Raw genomic sequence first — 21,503 nt, forward strand, 5'->3', positions numbered from 1 at the left:
GCTTTTTTTCTCCATTATCATGTATCACATTGAACTGCTGCCGTGGAGGTAAATTTCATGACGTATGCCGGTGATATTAAACCTGATTCTAAATCTGATTCCTGTCACATACAAAGGATTGAATCAGAGAGTCACGGAACACTACACCAGGCCCTTCAGCCCACCTAGTCTGTGCTGAACCATTAATCTGCCTGGTCCCATCGACCCCTCCAGACCCCTCCCACCCACGTACCTGCCCAAACTTCAGGTAGATGTTGGAATCGAGCCTGGATCCATCCCTTGCACCATCCCACCCTTTCACCTCCCTCTGGGTGAAGAAGTTCCCTACGTTGTTTAGGTTAACTTTAAGCATTTGGGTGTGGCTGCCCATGGCTGAGAAGCTGGGGCCGAGCTGGCACCGTGGCGGGGAGGGAAGTGTATTTCAGAACCTGACAGCGAAGGGCAGGAGCAGTTTATTCCCCTGCCAGCTGGGGTGTGGCTTGGAGGGGAACCTGCAGGTGGTGGTGCTCCCCTTGCGTGGGAGAGGCGCTGGGTTTGGGCTGTAGGTATTATCCCGGGTGAGTAAGCCCTGCACATTCTGTAGACGGTGCTGGAGGTTGGGGAGTGTTTTGCGTGTTGGATGGTATACTATCAAACGTCTGGCTTTGCTCTGGATGGTGGCAAGGGCTTTTAGAGCAAGTGGAGAGAGTCCCACCACACTCCTGACCTGTGCATTGTAGATTGTATCTTCATTTAGAGATACTACACAGTAAGAAGCCCTTCCCAGTCTATCGAGCCCAGTTACAACCATGTGACCAATTAACCTACAGACCCATACTTCATGGAGCACAGACACAGGCCCTTTGGCCCATCTAGTCCGTGCTGAATGGTTATTCTGCCTAGTGCCATTGACCATAGCCCTCCATACCCCTCCCATCCACGTATTTATCCAAACGTCACCTAGATGTTGCAATCAAACCCGCATTGACCACTTTCACTGGCAGCTCGTTCCAACCTTAAGCATTTCACCCATGACCTCTAGTTCTACTCTCCCCCACCCTCAGTGGGAAAAGCCTGCTTGTATTTACTCCACCTAAGCGTCTTTGGACTGTGGGGGGAAACTGGAGCCCCTGGACGAAACCCACGAGGCCACGGGGAGAAGCAGGTTAGGGAGATGAGTCACTCACCACAGGATCCTGAAGCCACACTGTTTCTCTGTCTGGTCGGTGGTAACTCCCGGGCAGTGGTGGTGCCACAGAATATCGAGGGGAGACGGCTCAACTCCTCCTACATTGCAGGACACCCCGTGGCATCAGTATTGTTTGCCACTCGTCAGCCTGCAACTGGACGTTGTCCAGGTCTGAGGAAGCTGGGAATGGACCCTGAGCTTCTGACCCCATCACGGGGTCGAAGGCCACTGGAAGGTGGAATTGAATAGCAGGAGGCGCGGTTAACAGCAGGAGGAACAGAGATCACGTCCACCGATCCCTCAGAGTTGTTGCACAGAGTGATTTAGAAGGTGTAAGGTGTGTTGGCCTTCGTTAGTCAGGTGAATGTGTTCAAGAGCCTCGAGGTAATGCTGCAGCTCAATAAATCTCTGGTTAGACCACACTTGGAATCTGCGTAATATTAACAAGAGCATAAGAAATAGGAGCAGGAGTTGGCCATCCGGCCCATTGAGCCTGCTCCACCATTCAATAAGATCATGGCTGATCTGGCCATGGACTCAACTCCACCTCCCTGCCTTTCCCCCCATAACCCTCAATTCCCCTACTATGCAAAAATCTATCCAACCTTGTCTTAACTATATTCACTGAGGTCTCCTCCACAGCTCCATTGGGCAGCGAATTCCACAGGCTCTTTAATTATCTGTATGTGATACTCGCATTGTGTTTGGCATCTTGGACCCAGAGGAACAGCGTTTCATTCTCTTGTACACGGGTGTTCGGTTGAATGGCAATAAACTTGAACTCAAACTGTTGTGTTCAGTCTGGTTGTATGTGGGAGCTTTAGAGAGGGCGCAGAGGAGATTTACCAGGATGCTGCCTGAATGAGAGCCTGTGTTTTGTCAATCAGGAAGAGTGTGAAGTGATTGACAGTGGGAGGGTGAACTTGAAGGTGGAGCACAGGGCAGGATTCTTAGCAATGTGAGGAACAGATCCCTGAAAACTGCCGTACCACGTGGTTAAGAAGACTTCAGGAACTTGAAGCTGCTCGCCCTTTCCTCTGATCCCTGGACTTAACCTTCCTGAAGTCCTTGGTCTTGCTGACCGTGAGTGAGTGGAGGGTTGTTTTTTGCGACACCACTCAAACAGCTGATCTATCTCACTCCTATACACTGGCTCCGGCAACAATGGTGCCGTCGAAGAGTTTGTAGCTGGTGTTCAAGCAGTGCCTGGCCTTGCAGTCACGAGTGTAGAGAGAGGAGAGCAGTGCTGAACACTCGGGAGCCACTCTCAGTCTGCTGGAGAAATCCAGTAAGCAACTTCCAAGAGAAATGGGATTGTCGACGTTTCAAATTTACTCCTGGTGGGTTAAAGCCTTTTACATGGAGTGCTGTCGCAAGAAAGCAGTATCCTTCACCAGGGACCCCCATCCACCACCCGGGTCCTGCTCTCTTTTCACTGCTGCCATCAGGAAGGTGGTACAGGAGCCTTGGGTCCCACACCTCCAGGTTATCACTCCTTGACCACCAGGCTCCTGAACCCGTGTGTGCGAGAGAGAGAGAGTGAGTGTGTGTGTGTGAGAGAGAGTGTGTGTGTGTGTGAGTGTGTGTGTGAGAGAGAGAGTGAGTGAGTGTGCGTGAGTGTGTGTGTGTGAGAGAGAGAGTGTGTGTGTGAGCGTGTGTGTGAGAGAGTGAGTGTGTGTGTGTGTGAGAGAGAGAGAGAGAGTGTGTGTGCGAGCGTGTGTGTGAGAGAGTGAGTGTGTGAGTGAGTGTGTGTGTGTGAGACTGAGTGTGTGTGAGAGTGAGTGTGTGTGAATGTGTGTGTGTGAGTGTGTGTGTGAGAGTGAGTGTGTGTGTGAGTGTGTGTGTGAGTGTGTGTGAGTGTGTGTGTGTGAGTGTGAGTGTGTGTGAATGTGTGTGTGTGAGTGTGTGTGTGTGTGAGTGTGTGTGTGTGTGAGTGTGTGTGTGTGTGAGTGTGTGTGTGAATGTGTGTGTGAGTGTGTGTGAGGAGGGGTTCGCCGTGTTGTGGGAGGGGTGATGAGGAGGGGATCGCTGTGTTGTGGGAGGGGTGATGAGGAGGGGATCGCTGTGTTGTGGGAGGGGTGATGAGGAGGGATCGCCGTGTTGTGGGAGGGATGATGAGGAGGGATCGCCGTGTTGTGGGAGGGGTGATGAGGAGGGATCGCCGTGTTGTGGGAGGGGTGATGAGGAGGGGAGTGCCGTGTTGTGGGAGGGGTGATGAGGAGGGGAGTGCTGTGTTGTGGGAGGGGTGATGAGGAGGGGATCGCCGTGTTGTGGGAGGGGTGATGAGGAGGGATCACCGTGTTGTGGGAGGGGTGATGAGGAGGGATCGCCGTGTTGTGGGAGGGGTGATGAGGAGGGATCGCCGTGTTGTGGGAGGGGTGATGAGGAGGGGAGTGCCGTGTTGTGGGAGGGGTGATGAGGAGGGATCGCCGTGTTGTGGGAGGGGTGATGAGGTGGGAGTGCCGTGTTGTGGGAGGGGTGATGAGGAGGGGATCGCCGTGTTGTGGGAGGGGTGATGAGGAGGGGATCGCCGTGTTGTGGGAGGGGTGATGAGGAGGGGATCGCTGTGTTGTGGGAGGGATGATGAGGAGGGGATCGCTGTGTTGTGGGAGGGGTGATGAGGAGGGGATCGCTGTGTTGTGGGAGGGGTGATGAGGAGGGGATCGCCGTGTTGTGGGAGGGGTGATGAGGAGGGGATCGCTGTGTTGTGGGAGGGGTGATGAGGAGGGAATGCCGTGTTGTGGGAGGGGTGATGAAGAGGGAGTGCCGTGTTGTGGGAGGGGTGATGAGGAGGGGATCGCTGTGTTGTGGGAGGGGTGATGAGGAGGGGATCGCTGTGTTGTGGGAGGGGTGATGAGGAGGGGATCGCTGTGTTGTGGGAGGGGTGATGAGGAGGGGATCGCAGTGTTGTGGGAGGGGTGATGAGGAGGGGAGTGCTGTGTTGTGGGAGGGGTGATGAGGAGGGATCTCCGTGTTGTGGGAGGGGTGATGAGGAGGGGAGTGCCGTGTTGTGGGAGGGGTGATGAGGAGGGGATCGCTGTGTTGTGGGAGGGGTGATGAGGAGGGGATCGCCGTGTTGTGGGAGGGGTGATGAGGTGGGAGTGCAGTGTTGTGGGAGGGGTGATGAGGAGGGGAGTGCAGTGTTGTGGGAGGGGTGATGAGGAGGGGATCGCTGTGTTGTGGGAGGGGTGATGAGGAGGGATCGCTGTGTTGTGGGAGGGGTGATGAGGAGGGGAGTGCAGTGTTGTGGGAGGGGTGATGAGGAGGGGAGTGCTGTGTTGTGGGAGGGGTGATGAGGAGGGGATCGCTGTGTTGTGGGAGGGGTGATGAGGAGGGGATCGCTGTGTTGTGGGAGGGGTGATGAGGAGGGGATCGCTGTGTTGTGGGAGGGGTGATGAGGTGGGAGTGCAGTGTTGTGGGAGGGGTGATGAGGAGGGGATCGCCGTGTTGTGGGAGGGGTGATGAGGTGGGAATGCAGTGTTGTGGGAGGGGTGATGAGGAGGGGATCGCTGTGTTGTGGGAGGGGTGATGAGGAGGGGATCGCTGTGTTGTGGGAGGGGTGATGAGGAGGGGAGTGCCGTGCTGTGGGAGGGGTGATGAGGAGGGAATGCCGTGTTGTGGGAGGGGTGATGAGGAGGGGATCGCCGTGTTGTGGGAGGGGTGATGAGGAGGGGAGTGCAGTGTTGTGGGAGGGGTGATGAGGAGGGGATTGCCGTGTTGTGGGAGGGGTGATAAGGAGGGGATCGCTGTGTTGTGGGAGGGGTGATGAGGAGGGGATCGCTGTGTTGTGGGAGGGGTGATGAGGAGGGGAGTGCCGTGCTGTGGGAGGGGTGATGAGGAGGGAATGCCGTGTTGTGGGAGGGGTGATGAGGAGGGGATCGCAGTGTTGTGGGAGGGGTGATGAGGAGGGGATCGCCGTGTTGTGGGAGGGGTGATGAGGAGGGGAGTGCAGTGTTGTGGGAGGGGTGATGAGGAGGGGATCGCTGTGTTGTGGGAGGGGTGATGAGGAGGGGATCGCTGTGTTGTGGGAGGGGTGATGAGGAGGGAGTGCCGTGTTGTGGGAGGGGTGATGAGGAGGGAGTGCTGTGTTGTGGGAGGGGTGATGAGGAGGGGAGTGCAGTGTTGTGGGAGGGGTGATGAGGAGGGGATCGCTGTGTTGTGGGAGGGGTGATGAGGTGGGAGTGCCGTGTTGTGGGAGGGGTGATGAGGAGGGGATCGCCGTGTTGTGGGAGGGGTGATGAGGAGGGGAGTGCTGTGTTGTGGGAGGGGTGATGAGGAGGGGATCGCCGTGTTGTGGGAGGGGTGATGAGGAGGGGAGTGCCGTGTTGTGGGAGGGGTGATGAGGAGGGGATCGCAGTGTTGTGGGAGGGGTGATGAGGAGGGGATCGCAGTGTTGTGGGAGGGGTGATGAGGAGGGAGTGCCGTGTTGTGGGAGGGGTGATGAGGAGGGGATCGCTGTGTTGTGGGAGGGGTGATGAGGAGGGAGTGCCGTGTTGTGGGAGGGGTGATGAGGAGGGAGTGCCGTGTTGTGGGAGGGGTGATGAGGAGGGAGTGCCGTGTTGTGGGAGGGGTGATGAGGAGGGGAGTGCAGTGTTGTGGGAGGGGTGATGAGGAGGGAGTGCCGTGTTGTGGGAGGGGTGATGAGGAGGGGAGTGCAGTGTTGTGGGAGGGGTGATGAGGAGGGAGTGCCGTGTTGTGGGAGGGGTGATGAGGAGGGAATGCCGTGTTGTGGGAGGGGTGATGAGGAGGGAGTGCCGTGTTGTGGGAGGGGTGATGAGGAGGGATCGCCGTGTTGTGGGAGGGGTGATGAGGAGGGAATGCCGTGTTGTGGGAGGGTTGATGAGGAGGGGAGTGCCGTGTTGTGGGAGGGGTGATGAGGAGGGGATCGCCGTGTTGTGGGAGGGGTGATGAGGAGGGGATCGCTGTGTTGTGGGAGGGGTGATGAGGAGGGAGTGCCGTGTTGTGGGAGGGGTGATGAGGAGGGGATCGCCGTGTTGTGGGAGGGGTGATGAGGAGGGATCGCTGTGTTGTGGGAGGGGTGATGAGGTGGGAGTGCAGTGTTGTGGGAGGGGTGATGAGGAGGGGATCGCAGTGTTGTGGGAGGGGTGATGAGGAGGGGATCGCTGTGTTGTGGGAGGGGTGATGAGGAGGGGATCGCCGCGGTGATGAGGGAGCTCCACACTGTAGCGAGGACAGTTTGGACAGCTTACTGAGCAGTCAGAGACATCGTTATTGGAACGAAATGTCTACCTCTAGCCCACCTTTGGGCAAACAAAGTTGGGACCGACAGCCGTATCGAGAAGAGCCTCTCATCGCACTCTCCTCGGCCCGGATTTATTACTCAGACAATAACATCATCACACTGCCTGCGCAGCGGTGGCCAGGCCGCGGTGTTTCCTACGTTACGGCCACAGACACGTAGCTGTGGCCGACCAAAGGTGGAGGCGTGGCTGCTGGAAGTCCAGTCTCTTCCTCAGCCTCAAGTCAAGGCCAATCCTTTCCGGATTCTTCCATGCCAAGTCTTCCTATAAAAATGGTCGTAGCGTTTTGAAAATCTGTCCTCGAGACGCGCTTCTCTGCCCTTGCGCACAGATCCTCGATGGCGTCGAACTGCCGAATCCCTCTCGCTTGCTCAGAGGCCGAGTTGGAAGAGCTTGCGAAATGGCTCAAAGTCTTCGGGAATGGTGTCTGATGGAGAGAAGAGGGAGACGAGTGAGCGGAAGTGAATGACCCAGCCACCCCAAAGCGTGCGGCCCGAGACCGGGGCGGGTCCCAGCCGCCGGGTACTCACCGTTGCATCTGTAGCGCAGGTTGGACCAGATGATGTTCTCCTGGGAGAAGCAGAAGACCCCGAGGCGGCCCCCACGCATCGTCGTGTCGATTGTGACTCCGGAGTCGGCCACCAGGTTCGGCCCTTCATACAGCTTCACTCTGCCAGAAAGAAACTTCTCAAGTTAGCCCCAAGCGCCTGGTGAATGGTCACACTGCTGCATCATATACCTCTGAGGGGGGAGAAGGCAGGAGTTATGAGAGGCATAGATAGGGTCCAAACCATCACCGTGAACATATGTTACCACAGACTTCTTCATAACCGGCTGGTGTATCAGCGTAGTGGCATCAGCGCTGGACTTCGGGCCGAATCCAGCCGGCTCCCTTGCACGCTCTCCATCCGTGCCTGGGCGAGCAACTCAACCTCGTAAAAATAAAACCTGGAGAGATGCCCAAGACCCGCCGTACGATGAACGATCAGCAAACAGATCAGTGCAAAAAGCTTGTCATGGCGGCGTCCCGACTCCACCAGGAGTTAAGGGCGCGCACACACACACTTACAGGGAAAATAAATAAATAGAATTTACAAAAAAAAAGACATACATAAAGACTGACAAATGCACAAGAAACGACAATCATGCAAAGAATGAAATCATACCAAGAGCACGTCTCTACCAAAGGAGGTGTATGACACTCCTTCCCTCCACTAGCCTGCAGGTCACCCTTGGGCGAGGTGTAGCACCTGCTTAGTGATGCCCCCCCCACCCCCCCCATCCCCAGATCAGGGTCACGTGAAGCCACGGGAGCAGGTGGTGCATATGAGATGGTCGTATGAGCAGCCGGTGCAGATCACAACTCCTGGTTCTGCGACTACTGATGTCGGGCAGACAATGTGTGAAGAGTATTGATAATGACTGGGGTCACCCGTCTTGTAAAGACTCTGCCCAGAAGTTGGCAATGGTAAACCACTTCTATGGAGAAATTTGCCAAAAACAATCATGGTCATGGAAAGACCACAATCATCCACATCATACAACACAGCACATGATGATGATGTCACACGACAGCACATGATGATGTCATATGACATACCACATGATGATGATGTCACACGACACAGCACATAATGATGAAGTCATACGACACTGATCATAATGATGCTGACGACGGCTGAGAACTTCATTCGCCCCATCACTGAACTATTCCCAGAACCCATAGACTCACCTTCAAGGACTCTACGTCTCATGATCATAATATTTATTTCTTGCTTGTTTGTTATTTATTTACTCATTTTCCATTTGCACATTGGTTGTTTGTCCATCTTTGTTCTGTGCAGTTTCTCATGGACTCCATTGTGAGATATATGTACTTTGAACTTTGAACATCAATTGCGAAATGAATCTCTAGGTCATATGTAGTGGTGAGAGAAGTTATCCACACTGGTTCAGGAGCCTGATGGTGGAGGGGTAATAACTGTTCCTGAACCTGCTGGTGTGGGACCTGAGGCTTCTCTGTACTTTGTAGACAGTCAGAATCATTTACTCTAACATAGAAATGCCAAATAATAGATTGCATGGTTGAGAGAAACATTTACTTTGAGTTTTATTGCAAGGGGGGAAGTTGCACTGGATGATATTTTTTAAAACACAGAGAGTGCTTGGTGCCGGGATCGAGCTGCTGAGGGGGTTATGGTGGAAGCTGATACGATCCTGGTGTTTCAGGCTGTTAGGGATATGGATCATCTGCAGGCAGACTTGGCATTGTGTTCAGCACAGACATGATGGGCCAAAGGGCCTCTATTCCTGTGCTGTACTGTTCAATGTTCTAGAACCCAGAGCTCCTGTTCGAATCCCAACACTGCGGTAAAACATTCGGACCGGGAATAAGATTGTTGTAGGAAGCCATCCGGAAATCTGCTCCCGGGAAAACACAGGATGACCTCCGTGTGATCCCAGACCTGCCGATATCATCGGCTTTTTGCAGCCTCCCCCCAACCCCCCAGGCAATAGCCACCGCTGGCATCATCGTGAATGAGGAACCCTGCACTGGCCACATGGTTGAGAAACTGGTACCGGTGTGACCCCACACACACTTGGCCAGCACCCGTCCAGCCAGGGTCGGACAGTATCTGTGGAGGGAGGTGGACAGTCGGCGTCTCGGGTTCACCTGCCTACAAACATCTGGAATAGACTGGATCACCTCTGGCTCAGTAGCTGCTCCCCTCCTGTCCGATGACCCGTTCTCTCAAAGGCTGTAGCACTCTCTGAATGTCACTTTCTTTTTCTTTCTTTTCTCTCTCTCTCACTCTCTCTCTATCTCTATCTCTATCTATTTTTTATCTGTAACTCAGGAGTTTGTCAGAGGAGAACCGAGCTGAAAAAGGGGAGAGGTGGAAGTGCTGGCAGTGGGGATTCCCTGCTCTTGAATTCAATCCCTTTAGCAATGAAGGCCAACTTCGATTTGCCTTCTTGATAGCCGGCTGCACCTACAAACCAATCTTTTGTGATTCATGCACAAGCACCCCGGAGTCCCTCTGCACAGCAGCATGCTGCAATCTTTCACCATTTAAATAAGAATCTGCTCTTCCATTTTTCCTTCCAAAGTGGATGATCTCACATTTACCAATGTTGTACTCCATCTGCCCACTCACTTAACCCATCTATATCTCTCTGCAGACTCTCCGTATCCACTGCACAATTTGCTTTTCCACTCAATTTAGTATCATCAGCAAACTGAGACACATTACACTCGGTCCCCTCTGCCAGATTGTTAACCGCTGCAGGCCCAGCACCGGCCCCTGCAGCACATCGTACCCCACTGATTGCCAAACAGAGAAACACCCATTTATCCCAACTCTACTTTCTGTTGATTAACCAATTCTCTATCCATGCTAATACATCACCCTCAACTCTAGACATCGTTATTTTATAGATAAGTCTTTTATGTGGCACCTTATCAAACGCCTTCTCAAAATCCAAGAAAATAATGTCTATCTGTTCCCCTCTATCCATTGCACTCGTTATATCCTCAAAGAAATCCTGTAAGTTTGTCAAACAGGATCTACCTTTACTGAACCCATGCTGTGTCTGCCTAGTGGATCCATTTCTTTCCAGATGCCTCACTATTACTTCTTTAATAATAGCTTCAAGCATTTTCCCAACTACAGATGTAAAACTAACTGTCCTATAGTTACCTGTCTTTTGCCTACATCCGTTTTTGAACAGTGGCATGACATTCACCATCTTCCAATCCACTGGAACCTGCCCAGAGTCCAGGGAATTTTGGTAAACCATCATTAAAGCCTCAACTATAACCTCTGCCATTTCTCTCGGTACCCTGGGATGCTTTTCATCAGGACCAGGGGACTTATTTATCTTCAGGCCCACAAGTTTGTTCAGCATTACCTCTTTAGTGATAGTTACTGTATTGAGGTCCTCACCCCCCATCGCATCCATATTATCCCCCTTTGGTATGTTAGACGTGTCCTCCACCATGAAAACTGACACAAAATAGTCATTCAATGCCTTGGCCATCTCCTCATTATCCAATATCAATTCCCCCTTCTCGCCCTCCAAGGGACCTACGTTCACTTTGGCCACCCTTTTCTGCTTTATATAATTAAAAAATTTTACTATCCTTCTTAACATTTAGTGCTGGTTTATTTTCATGATCTAGCTTCCCTGTCTTTATTGCTTGCTTAGTGGTTCTTCGTCGCTTTTTAAAGTTTTGCCAATTTTCCAGTTTCCCACTACTCTTGGCGACTTTGTACGCACTAGCTTTTAGTTTGCTGCCTTCCTTTAGGTGACAAGCCAAATCTCCTCAAACTCCTGATGAAATCTTGCCACTGACTCGCCTCCTTTATAGTTGCATCAAAATGTTGGGACCAGGTTAGGTCCTCAGAGATAACACCCAGGAGCTTGAAATTGCCCACTCACTTCACATCTGATCCCTCTATGAGGATAGCTTGTGTTCCCTCCTCTTACCCCTTCTGAAGTCCACAATCAGCTCTTTGGTCTTGCTAATGTTGAGTGCAAGGTTATTGCTGCGACACCACTCAACAAGCTGGTGTACCTCGCTCCTGTGCGCCCTCGCGTCACCATTAATCTACAGCCTCTAGTTCTGATCTCACCCAACCTCAGTGGAAAGAACCTGTTCGCATTTACCCTATCTATACCCCTCATATTTCTGTATACCTCTATCAAATCTCCCCTCGTTCTCCTGCGCCTCAGGGAATAAAGTCCTAACCTATTCAACCTTTACAACTCAGGCCCTCAAGTCCTGACAACACCCTTGTAAACTTCCTCTGCACTCGTGTTCTTGTGTGTGTGTGTGTGTGTGTGTGTGTGTGTGTGTGTGTGTGTGTGTGTGTGTGTGTGTGTGTATGTATGTGTGTGTGTGTGTGTGTGTGTGTGTGTCTGTGTGTGTCTGTGTGTGTATGTCTGTGTGTATGTGTCTGTGTGTGTGTCTGTGTGTGTGTGTGAGTGTGTGTGAGAGTGAGTGTGTGTGAGTGAGAGTGAGTGTGTGTGTGAGTGTCTGTCTGTGTGTGAGTGTCTGTGAGTGTGTGTGTGAGTGAGTGTGTGTGAGTGAGTGTGTGTGTGTGAGTGTGTGAGTGTGAGTGTGTGTGTGAGAGTGAGTGTGTGTGTGAGTGACTGTGTGTGTGTGAGTGTGTGTGAGAGTGAGTGTGTGTGTGTGAGTGTGAGTGAGAGTGTGTGAGTGAGAGTGTGTGAGTGTGTGTGAGTGTGAGCGTGTGTGTGTGTGAGTGTGTGTGTGAATGTGTGTGTGTGAGTGTGTATGTGAGTGTGTGTGTGAGTGAGTGAGTGTGAGTGTGTGTGTGAGTGTGTGTGTGTGTGTGTGTGAGTGAGTGAGTGTGAGTGTGAGTGTGAGAGTGTGAGTGTGTGTGAGTGAGTGTGTGAGTGTGAGTGTGTGTGTGAGTGAGTGTGTGAGTGTGAGTGTGTGTGTGAGTGAGTGAGAGTGTGTGTGTGAGTGTCTGTGTGTGTGAGTGTGTGTGTGAGTGAGTGTGTGTGTGAGTGAGTGTGTGTGTGAGTGAGTGTGTGTGTGTGAGTGTGTGTGTGTGAGTGAGTGTGTGTGTGAGTGAGTGTGTGTGTGTGAGTGAGAGTGTGTGAGTGAGTGTGTGTGAGTGAGTGTGTGTGTGAGTGTGTGTGTGTGAATGTGTGTGTGTGAGTGTGTGTGTGTGAGTGTGCATGTGAGTGTGTGTGAGAGTGTGAGTGTGTGTGTGAGTGTGAGTGTGTGTGTGAGTGAGTGTGTGTGAGTGTGTGAGTGAGTGAGTGTGAGTGTGTGTGTGTGAGTGTGAGTGAGAGTGTGTGTGAGTGAGTGAGTGTGAGTGTGTGTGTGTGAATGTGTGTGTGTGAGTGTGTGTGTGTGTGAGTGTGCATGTGAGTGTGTGTGTGAGTGTGCATGTGAGTGTGTGTGTGTGAGTGTGAGAGTGTGTGAGAGTGTGAGTGTGTGTGAGTGAGTGTGTGAGTGAGTGTGTGTGAGTGTGTGAGTGAGCGAGTGAGTGTGAGTGTGTGTGTGAGTGTGAGTGAGAGTGTGTGTGAGTGAGTGAGTGTGAGTGTGTGTGAGTGAGAGTGTGTGTGAGTGTGTGTGAGTGTGCGTGTGGGTGTGTGTGTGAGTGAGTGTGTTGAGTGTGAGTGTGTGTGTGAATGTGTGAGTGTGAGTGTGTGTGTGTGTGAGAGTGAGTGCTCATTACACCGCTGGTGTTTTGGGCAGCAGTGAAGGTCATCCACTTCCCAGCTTCCTTCATCATGTCCGTAGCCTCCTCTCGGTTTTCACTACAGTCAGTCATGCAAGTCCTGGGTGGAGACTCAAGAACATCATCGCATTCAGACATAGAATGATTCTCCATTGCTGTTTCCGTAACAATTTTGTTTTACCAGTCAGGGTTGTTAGCCTTGAGCTGACCCCCCCCCCCCCAAACCTGGAGGACCAGTGAACCACTCAGCCCGGCCTCTACCCTTTGACCTGTTTGGCGTGGGTGACCCTGACTCCAGGCAACACAGCCCTCCGGGTCACTGAGGCACACAAACCTCCAAACCCTCCGACAAGGGTGTGGTCCTCTTGGAGACCTGTTCAGTGGCCAGGGGCCCAACGTTGAGACTAGAAGATGGAGCCTCGATGTCTGAGAGTCTAAGGCCAAGGCCTGGAGGCCCGGAGGTAGCCCCTCCTTACGATGTATCTCAATGATTTGGACTACAGTTTCAATGGATTTGCGACTAAGTTTGCTGATGATACAAAGATAGGTGGAGGAGCGGTAGTGTTGAGGAAACAGAGAGCCTGCAGAGAGACTTAGATAGTTTAGGGGAGTGGGCAAAGAAGTGACAAAAGAAATACATTGTTGGAAAGTGTGCGATCATGCACATTGGTGGAAGAAATAAATGGCAGACTATTATTTAGATGGGGAGAGAATTCAAAATGCAGAGATGCAAAGGGACTTGGGAGTCCTTGTGCAAGATACCTGAAATGTTAACCTCTGGTTTGAGTCGGTGGTGAAGAAGGCGAATACAATGTTGGCATTCGTTGCATTGGCTGTGGTGCACCCCCAGACAGGAAGATTTCTGTCCGTAAACATCGCTGCAGAGCACCAGGACATCTCAAACCTCCGCTGCCCTGCGGCTTTGCCCACTCATGGGGAAGGCTTCGGGAGTAACCCCCCCCCCCCCGAGAGAGAAATGCCGACCTGGAGTCCCCAGGGCATTTTCCGTGAGCTGCTCGGTCCCTCCATCGTCTTGTGCGCGTGGCTTTAGATTTCTAGCATCCGGAGACCTGCTCGTGTTTACAAGAGGCCCGATTTGCTTCCTTAGTTATCGATGGACTGGCAGCATCTGAGGGGCTCTGTTGGTCTCTGTCTCTGTTGGCACCGACAGTACGATATGGAGACGAGCTGTTGCCCGTGCAGCAGACCCCATCTATCCACACTGCTGATGTGTGGATACAGTTTGGTGCCAGTCAGCACTGAACTCAGCGTAGGACTGCCTTAGGGACTCCAGTTCTGGACTTTTCCCTCAAGGTTTACTCCCAAAGCCTTCCTCATGAATGGGCAGAGACACAAGGCAGTGGAAGTTTGAGATCAGAGTTTTCCCCACCTGTCTGAAGCAACTGGTTTTAAGGTGCCAATAACCCATCTTTGCCCCTTCCCCTGTCATAGAAATGGTTCCCTCAAGTTTGGCAGCGAAGCCACACGTGAAGGCCAGGAGCTGGACTCGGCCGCCGGAGGCTACATGAGACACACAGCATTTAATAAGGAGTGGGAGCTCATCCCCAGTACCTCCCAGGGCTATGAGGACCTCTGGGAGCATCAAGTCTGTCTATTCCACAACAATCTAGTGAGGTTCCCTTTCTGAACAATACGCCACTGGGAAATGTTTGACAAGCTGATACACAAACCCAGTCCCCCAGCCCTCCAACCCCGCGTCCAGCTGTGTGTAGCCTGGTCAGTGAACGTCTGGGGATGAGTTGGGGGAGTCCTTCCCATCACTCAGTATGACTCATTAACGAGGCTCCCCAGAGCTCACACTCCATAAGATCATAGACATTGGAGGCCACTCAGCCCATTGAGTGCTAAACCCATTCTCCTGCCTTCTCCCTGTCACCTTATTAATCAAGAACCTATCAACCTCCGCTTTAAATATACCCAATCACTTGGCCTCCACGGCCATCTGTGGCAATGAATTCCACAGGTTCACCACTCTCTGGCGAAAGAAACTCCTCTTCATCTCTGTTCTAAAGGGACGTCCTTGTATTCTGAGGCTGTGTCCTCTGGTCCTAGACTCCCCCTCTAGAGGAAACATCCTCTCCACGTCCACTCTATCTGTGCCCTCTGGTCCTAGACTCCCCCTCTGCAGGAAACATCCTCTCCATGTCCACTCTGTCTGTGTCCTCTGGTCCTAGACTCCCCCACTATAGGAAACATCCTCTACACGTCCACTCTGTCTGTGCCCTCTGGTCCTAGACTCCCCCACTGTAGGAAACATCCTCTCCACGTCCACTCTGTCCGTGCCCTCTGGTCCTAGACTCCCCCACTATAGGAAACATCCTCTACACGTCCACTCTGTCCGTGCCCTCTGGTCCTAGACTCCCCCACTGTAGGAAACATCCTCTCCACGTCCACTCTGTCTGTGCCCTCTGGTCCTAGACTCCCCCACTATAGGAAACATCCTCTCCACGTCCACTCTGTCCGTGCCCTCTGGTCCTAGACTCCCCCACTATAGGAAACATCCTCTCCACGTCCACTCTGTCTGTGCCCTCTGGTCCTAGACTCCCCCACTATAGGAAACATCCTCTCCACGTCCACTCTGTCTGTGCCCTCTGGTCCTAGACTCCCCCTCTATAGGAAACATCCTCTCCACGTCCACTCTGTCTGTGTCCTCTGGTCCTACTCTCCCCCACCATGGGAAACATCCTCTCCACATCCACTCTGTCTGTGTCCTCTGGTCCTAGACTCCCCCACCATGGGAAACATCCTCTCCACGTCCACTCTATCCGTGCCCTCTGGCCCTAGACTCCCCCTCTAGAGGAAACATCCTCTCCACATCCACTCTGTCTGTGTCCTCTGGTCCTAGACTCCCCCACTATAGGAAACATCCTCTCCACATCCACTCTGTCTGTGTCCTCTGGTCCTAGACTCCCCCACTATAGGAAACATCCTCTCCACGTCCACTCTGTCTGTGTCCTCTGGTCCTAGACTCCCCCACTATAGGAAACATCCTCTCCACGTCCACTCTGTCTGTGTCCTCTGGTCCTAGACTCCCCCTCTATAGGAAACATCCTCTCCACAGCCACTCTGTCTGTGCCCCCTGGTCCTAGACTCCCCCTCTACAGGAAACATCCTCTCCACGTCCACTCTACAAATATTCAACATATGATATGTTCCGATGAGCTCTCCCCTCATTCTTTTAAACTCCAGCAAGTGGGCCCCAGAGCACATTAACCCTTTCATTCCTGGGATTATGCTGCTCACCTCCAACTGATCTCCAGTGCAGACTCTGTGTAACTGCACGGCACAGAACACATATCAGAGAGCCGTCTGGAGGGGAGGAGGGGAGGATGTCTCTCTCTCTCTCTCTGTGTAAACAGCATAAATAACTTGTCTGACTCAGGGTCACTGTCTGTCTGTCTTTCTGACAAGACCACAACCTGTGGGAGAGGCATTTGGGCGTGGGTCAATCCCGTGTGTTTACTCTGTAAAGGAGAGGTTTGTGTTGGCACTGGTTTGTACTCACGACCTGCCACACGTCGCCCTTCATTCACCACCCGGCGGTGTGTGTGCGTCTGGGGGATTCAGAGCCAGTGGAACAGGGCTGACAGAGAGAGAGAGAGAAAACAGCTAGCCACGTTCGCTCAGCCAGACAAGATCTCCCCGCTGACACACAGTATTTTCTGCCCGATCAGGACAATATGGCACAACCAATCCTTGGAACAGAGTGGCTGGGAGATTATTCCTGAATGTGGGATCTATATGAACAACAGACAGGCCTGCAGGTCCTGAGCCTGCACAGTACCAGGCAAAGAGCGGCAGTGGTGAGGGATCCCCGGATACAGAGGGGCATCAGTGAGGGATCCCCGGATACAGAGGGTTATTGGTGAGGGATCCCTGGATACAGAGGGGCATCAGTGAGGGATCCCTGGATACAGGGATATTGGTGGGGGGAGCCTCAGATACAGAGGGGCATCAGTGAGGGAGCCTGTTACAGAGAAATATCGGTGAGGGAGCCTCAGACATGGTGATGAGGAAGCACTGTAATTTCGAAGGCAGAGATCTGTTCCCTTCCCCCTACCCCTGTTAGCCACTCCTCCAGACACCCCCACTCAGGCCTTCCCCACCCTCTGTCACCACAGCAACTTGCATGATTCAATCTCTTCACCTCCACCTCCCTATGTTCATTCCCTCAATCCCCTCCATCCTCCTCACGTTCATTCCCTCAATCCCCTACACCCTCCCCACACTCATTCCCTCAATCCCCTCCAGCCTCCCCACGTTCATTCCCTCAATCCCCTCCATCCTCCTCACGTTCATTCCCTCAATCCCCTACACCCTCCCCACACTCATTCCCTCAATCCCCTCCAGCCTCCCCACGTTCATTCCCTCTGCCCCTCCACCTCCCCACGTTCATTCCCTCAATTCCCTACACCCTCCCCACACTCATTCCCTCTGCCCCTCCACCTCCCCACGTTCATTCCCTCAATCCCCTCCAGCCTCCCCACATTCATTCCCTCAGCCTCCTCCACATCCCCAAGTTCATTCCCTCAATTCCCTCCACCTCCTCAGGTTCATTCCCTCAATCCCCTCCACCTCCCCATGTTCATTCCCTCTATCCCCTCCACCTCTCCACGTTTATTCCCTCAATCCCCTCCACCCTCCCCACATTCATTCCTTCAATCCCCTCCAGCTTCCCCACATTCATTCCCTCAATCCCCTCCACCCTCCCCACGTTCATTCCCTCAATCCCCTCCATCCTCCTCACGTTCATTCCCTCTGTCCTCCACCTCCCCACGTTCATTCCCTCAATCCTCTCCACCCTCCCCACGTTCATTCCCTCTGTCCTCCACCTCCCCACGTTCATTCCCTCAATCCCCTCCATCCTCCCCACGTTCATTCCCTCAATCTCCTCCACCTCCGCACGTTCATTCCCTCAATCCTCTCCACCCTCCCCACATTCATTCCCTCTATCCCCTCCACCCTTCCCTTCTCTCTCCAACTTAAACCAAGCTCCTGAAATATTAATTTTATTTCTCCCCCTGCGGATGCTACCCGACCTGCCGGCTATTTACAGTGTCTCCTGCTTTAACTTGTGACCGTTTTAACATGGGTTGTCAATGGGACATACTCGATGCAGTCTGGCCAGAATCCGGAGACGTGGGCACTGGGAGCGGATGGAGTAAGAATGGAAAGAGGCTGGAACCGCTCAGCGGTCGGGGGGAGGGAAATGTACAGGGCCCGCAAGTGGGACCTGCTCCTTTAAGGTGACCCTGAACACGTCAGTGAACAAGTCCTCGTCAATATTCCGAGATGTGTGGTTTCGTCCTCTGCTCTCTGCAAATATTAGCAGATGTGTGAGACAAACATTTTGCCAAACTGACATCCATGAAGAAATCCACTGACCTTTAAAATGTTTGGTTATTCAGAATGAGATTCCATTTTCTTGTTACCGAGGCTGGCTGGCCTGAATGTGCCATATTCCAGTGCAATACATCAAAATTACTAGAAGTCCGAGTAAAGAATAGAAAAATAAATAAATAGTTGAAAAAGTGAGGGAAAAGGAGGCAGTGTTCATGGGTCTAACGTCCATTCGGAAAGCTGATGGCGGAGTGGAAGAAACTTCCTAAAATGTGTGCCTTCAGTACCTTCTCTCTGATGGAGGCAATGAGAAGAGGCCTGCCCTTCATGGTGGAAGCAGCTGAGGGAGATACAGCGCAGGAACAGACCCTTCGGCCCGCTGACTACCCACTTGTACTGGTCCCATGAGAGGCCAACGGAGCAACAACCACTCCACTGGAAGAACTCAGCAAGTCAGGCAGCATCTGTGGAAGCAATGGAATTGTCAAGCTGAAACACAGATGCCCACTGACCAGCAGATTATCTATTACCCCCCCCCCCCTTGTCCACACGCTTGGGGGGGGTGATTTAAAGATTAGCTTTATTCGTCACGTGCATCGAGACGTGCAGTGAAATGTCTGGTTAGTGACAACAACCAACACAGTCTGAGGATGTGCTGGGGGGGGCAGCCTGTTTCTGGCGCCAACGTACCCGCTCACCCCGACCCTCGCGCCTTTCTAATGTGGGAGGAAACCTCTCAGTCACAGGAGATGGGAATTGAACCCAGTCGCTAGCACTGTAAGGTGTTATGCTAACTGCTACCCCCCCCCCAACCCATTACAGTGGTCGATTAACCCACGAGCCACCCCACCCCACAGGGGGAACCGGAGCGCGTGGAGGAAGGGCAGGGAAAAGGTCCAAGCTCCTGTCGACTGTGACAGAGGTCGGGGCTGAACCGGGATCTCCGGCACTGTGAGCTGGCCACTCCGCCCTGGCAGAGGAGGCTGAAACGCAGCTCCTTGTGGGGATGTCCGAAGTGTTCATCGCTTGCATAAACATTCACAAAGGGCTGACTGAAACATGATCCCTGGCCATCTGTCAAAGTGTTGGGGCAGGTAGAGGCCGTCCTGAGGAAAGGGCTTGAACACAGAATTGGGCCATTCAGCCCATTGAGCCTGCTCTGCTATTCCATCATGGCTGATTTGTTTTCCCTCCCAACCTCATTCTCTTGCCTTCTCCTAACCCTAACCCTAACCCTTCCCCCGTAGCCTTTGACACCCCGACTAGTCCAGATTTTATCAATTACTGCTTTAAATATACCCAATGACTTGGTCTCCATAGCTGCCCGTGTCAATGAATTCCACAGATTCACCACCCTCTGGCTGAAGAAATTCCTCCTCGTCTCTGTTCTAAATGGATGTCCCTCTAGTCTGAGCTCTGCCCTCTGGTCCTGGACCCTCTTCACATCCACTCTCTCTCAGCCTTTCAACGTGAGGCACCTAGCACTCTGCCCAGAGTCCCTGACCGCCGAGCACGTCCAATGGGGAGGCATGGTAACATGACGTTTTACCAGCTCGGGATATAACAGTTCCAAGTTCAATGCCGGCGTACTCCGTAAGGAGTTCTACGTTCCTTCCCGCGATTTCCTTCGTCTGCTCCGGTTTCGTCCCACACACCGGTCAGTAGGTTAATCAGTCATTGCAAATTGGCCCATGATCAGTCAAGGGTGGGTTGCTGAGTAGATGGAGAGAGAGAGATAAATGGAGAGGTAGAGAGATAGAAAGGTAGATAGATAGACAGATACAGTATAGGCAGAGGGAGAGAGAGCTGGATAGATAGAAAGACAGAATGAATAAATGAATGCTCCGGAGTCAATGAGGAACCACTCCAACTCCGGCCTCTTCCTGGAATACGGGAAGAGCAGAAGAAGCCCCCATCATGTTGTAACAACTTCTTGTCAAACATCACCCTGGGGAGAACTCCCCTCCTTCCCCCTGGCATCTCCACACATGCAAGCTGAAAGAGCAGTTTATTTAACATCTGACCCCAATGTCCAGTCGATCCAGGACACCTTCTAATGGCAGCATCCATCATTAAGGACCCCCAATGCCCGGGACATGCCCTCTTTCCATTCCTCACACACTCAACAGCTTCCTCCCCTCGGCCATTAGATTTCCGAATGGACCATGAAACCACGTACTCCACCTCAATATCAGAAACAGAGAAAACCTACAGCACAATACGGGCCCCTCGGCCCTCAAAGCTGTATATTGTTCTGTTTTTGCACAACTTATTCAATTTATATATAGTTATTTATCATTTTTGTTATATTGCGATGACCTGCTGCCACAAACCAACAAATTTCACGAGACGTGCCGGTGATGTTAAACTCGATTCTCATCAGTACTGCCTCTGTAAAGGGACCAAGAGCAGGGCTTGAACCCTCAACCAGCTGGCTCAGAGAGGAGAGTAGCCAGGGGAAGCTGCACCTGCCCCCGTGATTCCGAGCAATCTCAGACCCCACGGTGGGGGGAGAAGCACACGAGATCCCGCAGATGCTGGAAATCCAGAGCAACCTCGCACACAAAACGCTGGAGGAACTCAGCAGGTCAGGCAGCACCTGTGGAAATGAATGAATGTTTCAGGCCGAGACCCTTCATCGGGACTGGAAAGGAAGGGGGAAGAGGGCAGATACAAAGGTGGTGGGGGAGGAAGGTGGCAGGTGACAGGTGAGACGAGGCAAGGAGGAGGGTGAGTGGGGCAGGAGTGATGACGTGAGAAGCTGGGAGGGGATAGGCGGATGAGGTAAAAGGCTGAAGGTCTCTGATAGGAAAGGACCATGAGGTAGGGAAAGGGGGAATTAGAAGGCGGCGATGGGCAGGTGAGGAGAAGAGAAGGGGTGAGAGGTCAGAATGGGAAAAGAGCTAAGTGGGAGAGGGGAGAAATTGCCTGAGGTAATTTGTAAGGAATTCGTACGTTCTCCCCATGACCACGTGGGTTTCCACCAGGTGCTCTGGTTTCCTCCCAAAACTCAACGACGTAACTGGTGATTGGTCTGTGATGAGGCTGGGGTTAAATCGGGGGCAGTTGTGCTGGATCACTACAGTCGAGACAGAACATCAGCCTGAGGGGTGCCTCGTGGCAGTTCAGGAGGCCACGAGCTGGGATTCCACCTTAAAGACAGCCGTTCCATCTTAAGGAGGCAGGGCTGGAATAAGGAGCTGGGGTGGGGAGGGGACTCCCTTAGAAAGGGGGGGGTGGTTGAGATGTGACAAGCCTCCAGAATTCCTGCAGTCACCAAACGGTCCCGACCTCCTGTGCTCGAGCACAATGCAGTCTGTGGCTGGAACAGTAATACCTAGCTGTCTCCTCCTACTGCTCTTCCTTATAGCAGTACAGGCAGACAACAGAGGTACGTCTCATTCTGTTGTGTGTGTGTGGGAGAGAGAGAGAGAGAGAGAGAGAGAGAGAGAGAGAGAGAGAGAGGGATCTGTCTCATTCTGTTGTGTGAGAGAG

General features: G+C 52.7%; 1 protein-coding gene across 1 annotated transcript in view; it reads left to right on the plus strand.

Annotated features, from left to right (window-relative positions):
- Positions 1-21,291: 21,291 nt before the first annotated feature.
- Positions 21,292-21,503, plus strand: part of LOC132399605 (carbonic anhydrase 14-like) — a 25,587-nt gene continuing 25,375 nt past the window's right edge. The window contains exon 1 of the mRNA XM_059980141.1: positions 21,292-21,399. Within this exon, the coding sequence (XP_059836124.1) occupies positions 21,318-21,399 (82 nt within the window). The 5' untranslated portion in view covers positions 21,292-21,317. The remainder of the gene's footprint in view (positions 21,400-21,503) is intronic.

The sequence above is a fragment of the Hypanus sabinus genome, chromosome 9 (assembly GCF_030144855.1).
Source record: "Hypanus sabinus isolate sHypSab1 chromosome 9, sHypSab1.hap1, whole genome shotgun sequence".
Lineage (NCBI taxonomy): Eukaryota > Metazoa > Chordata > Chondrichthyes > Myliobatiformes > Dasyatidae > Hypanus > Hypanus sabinus.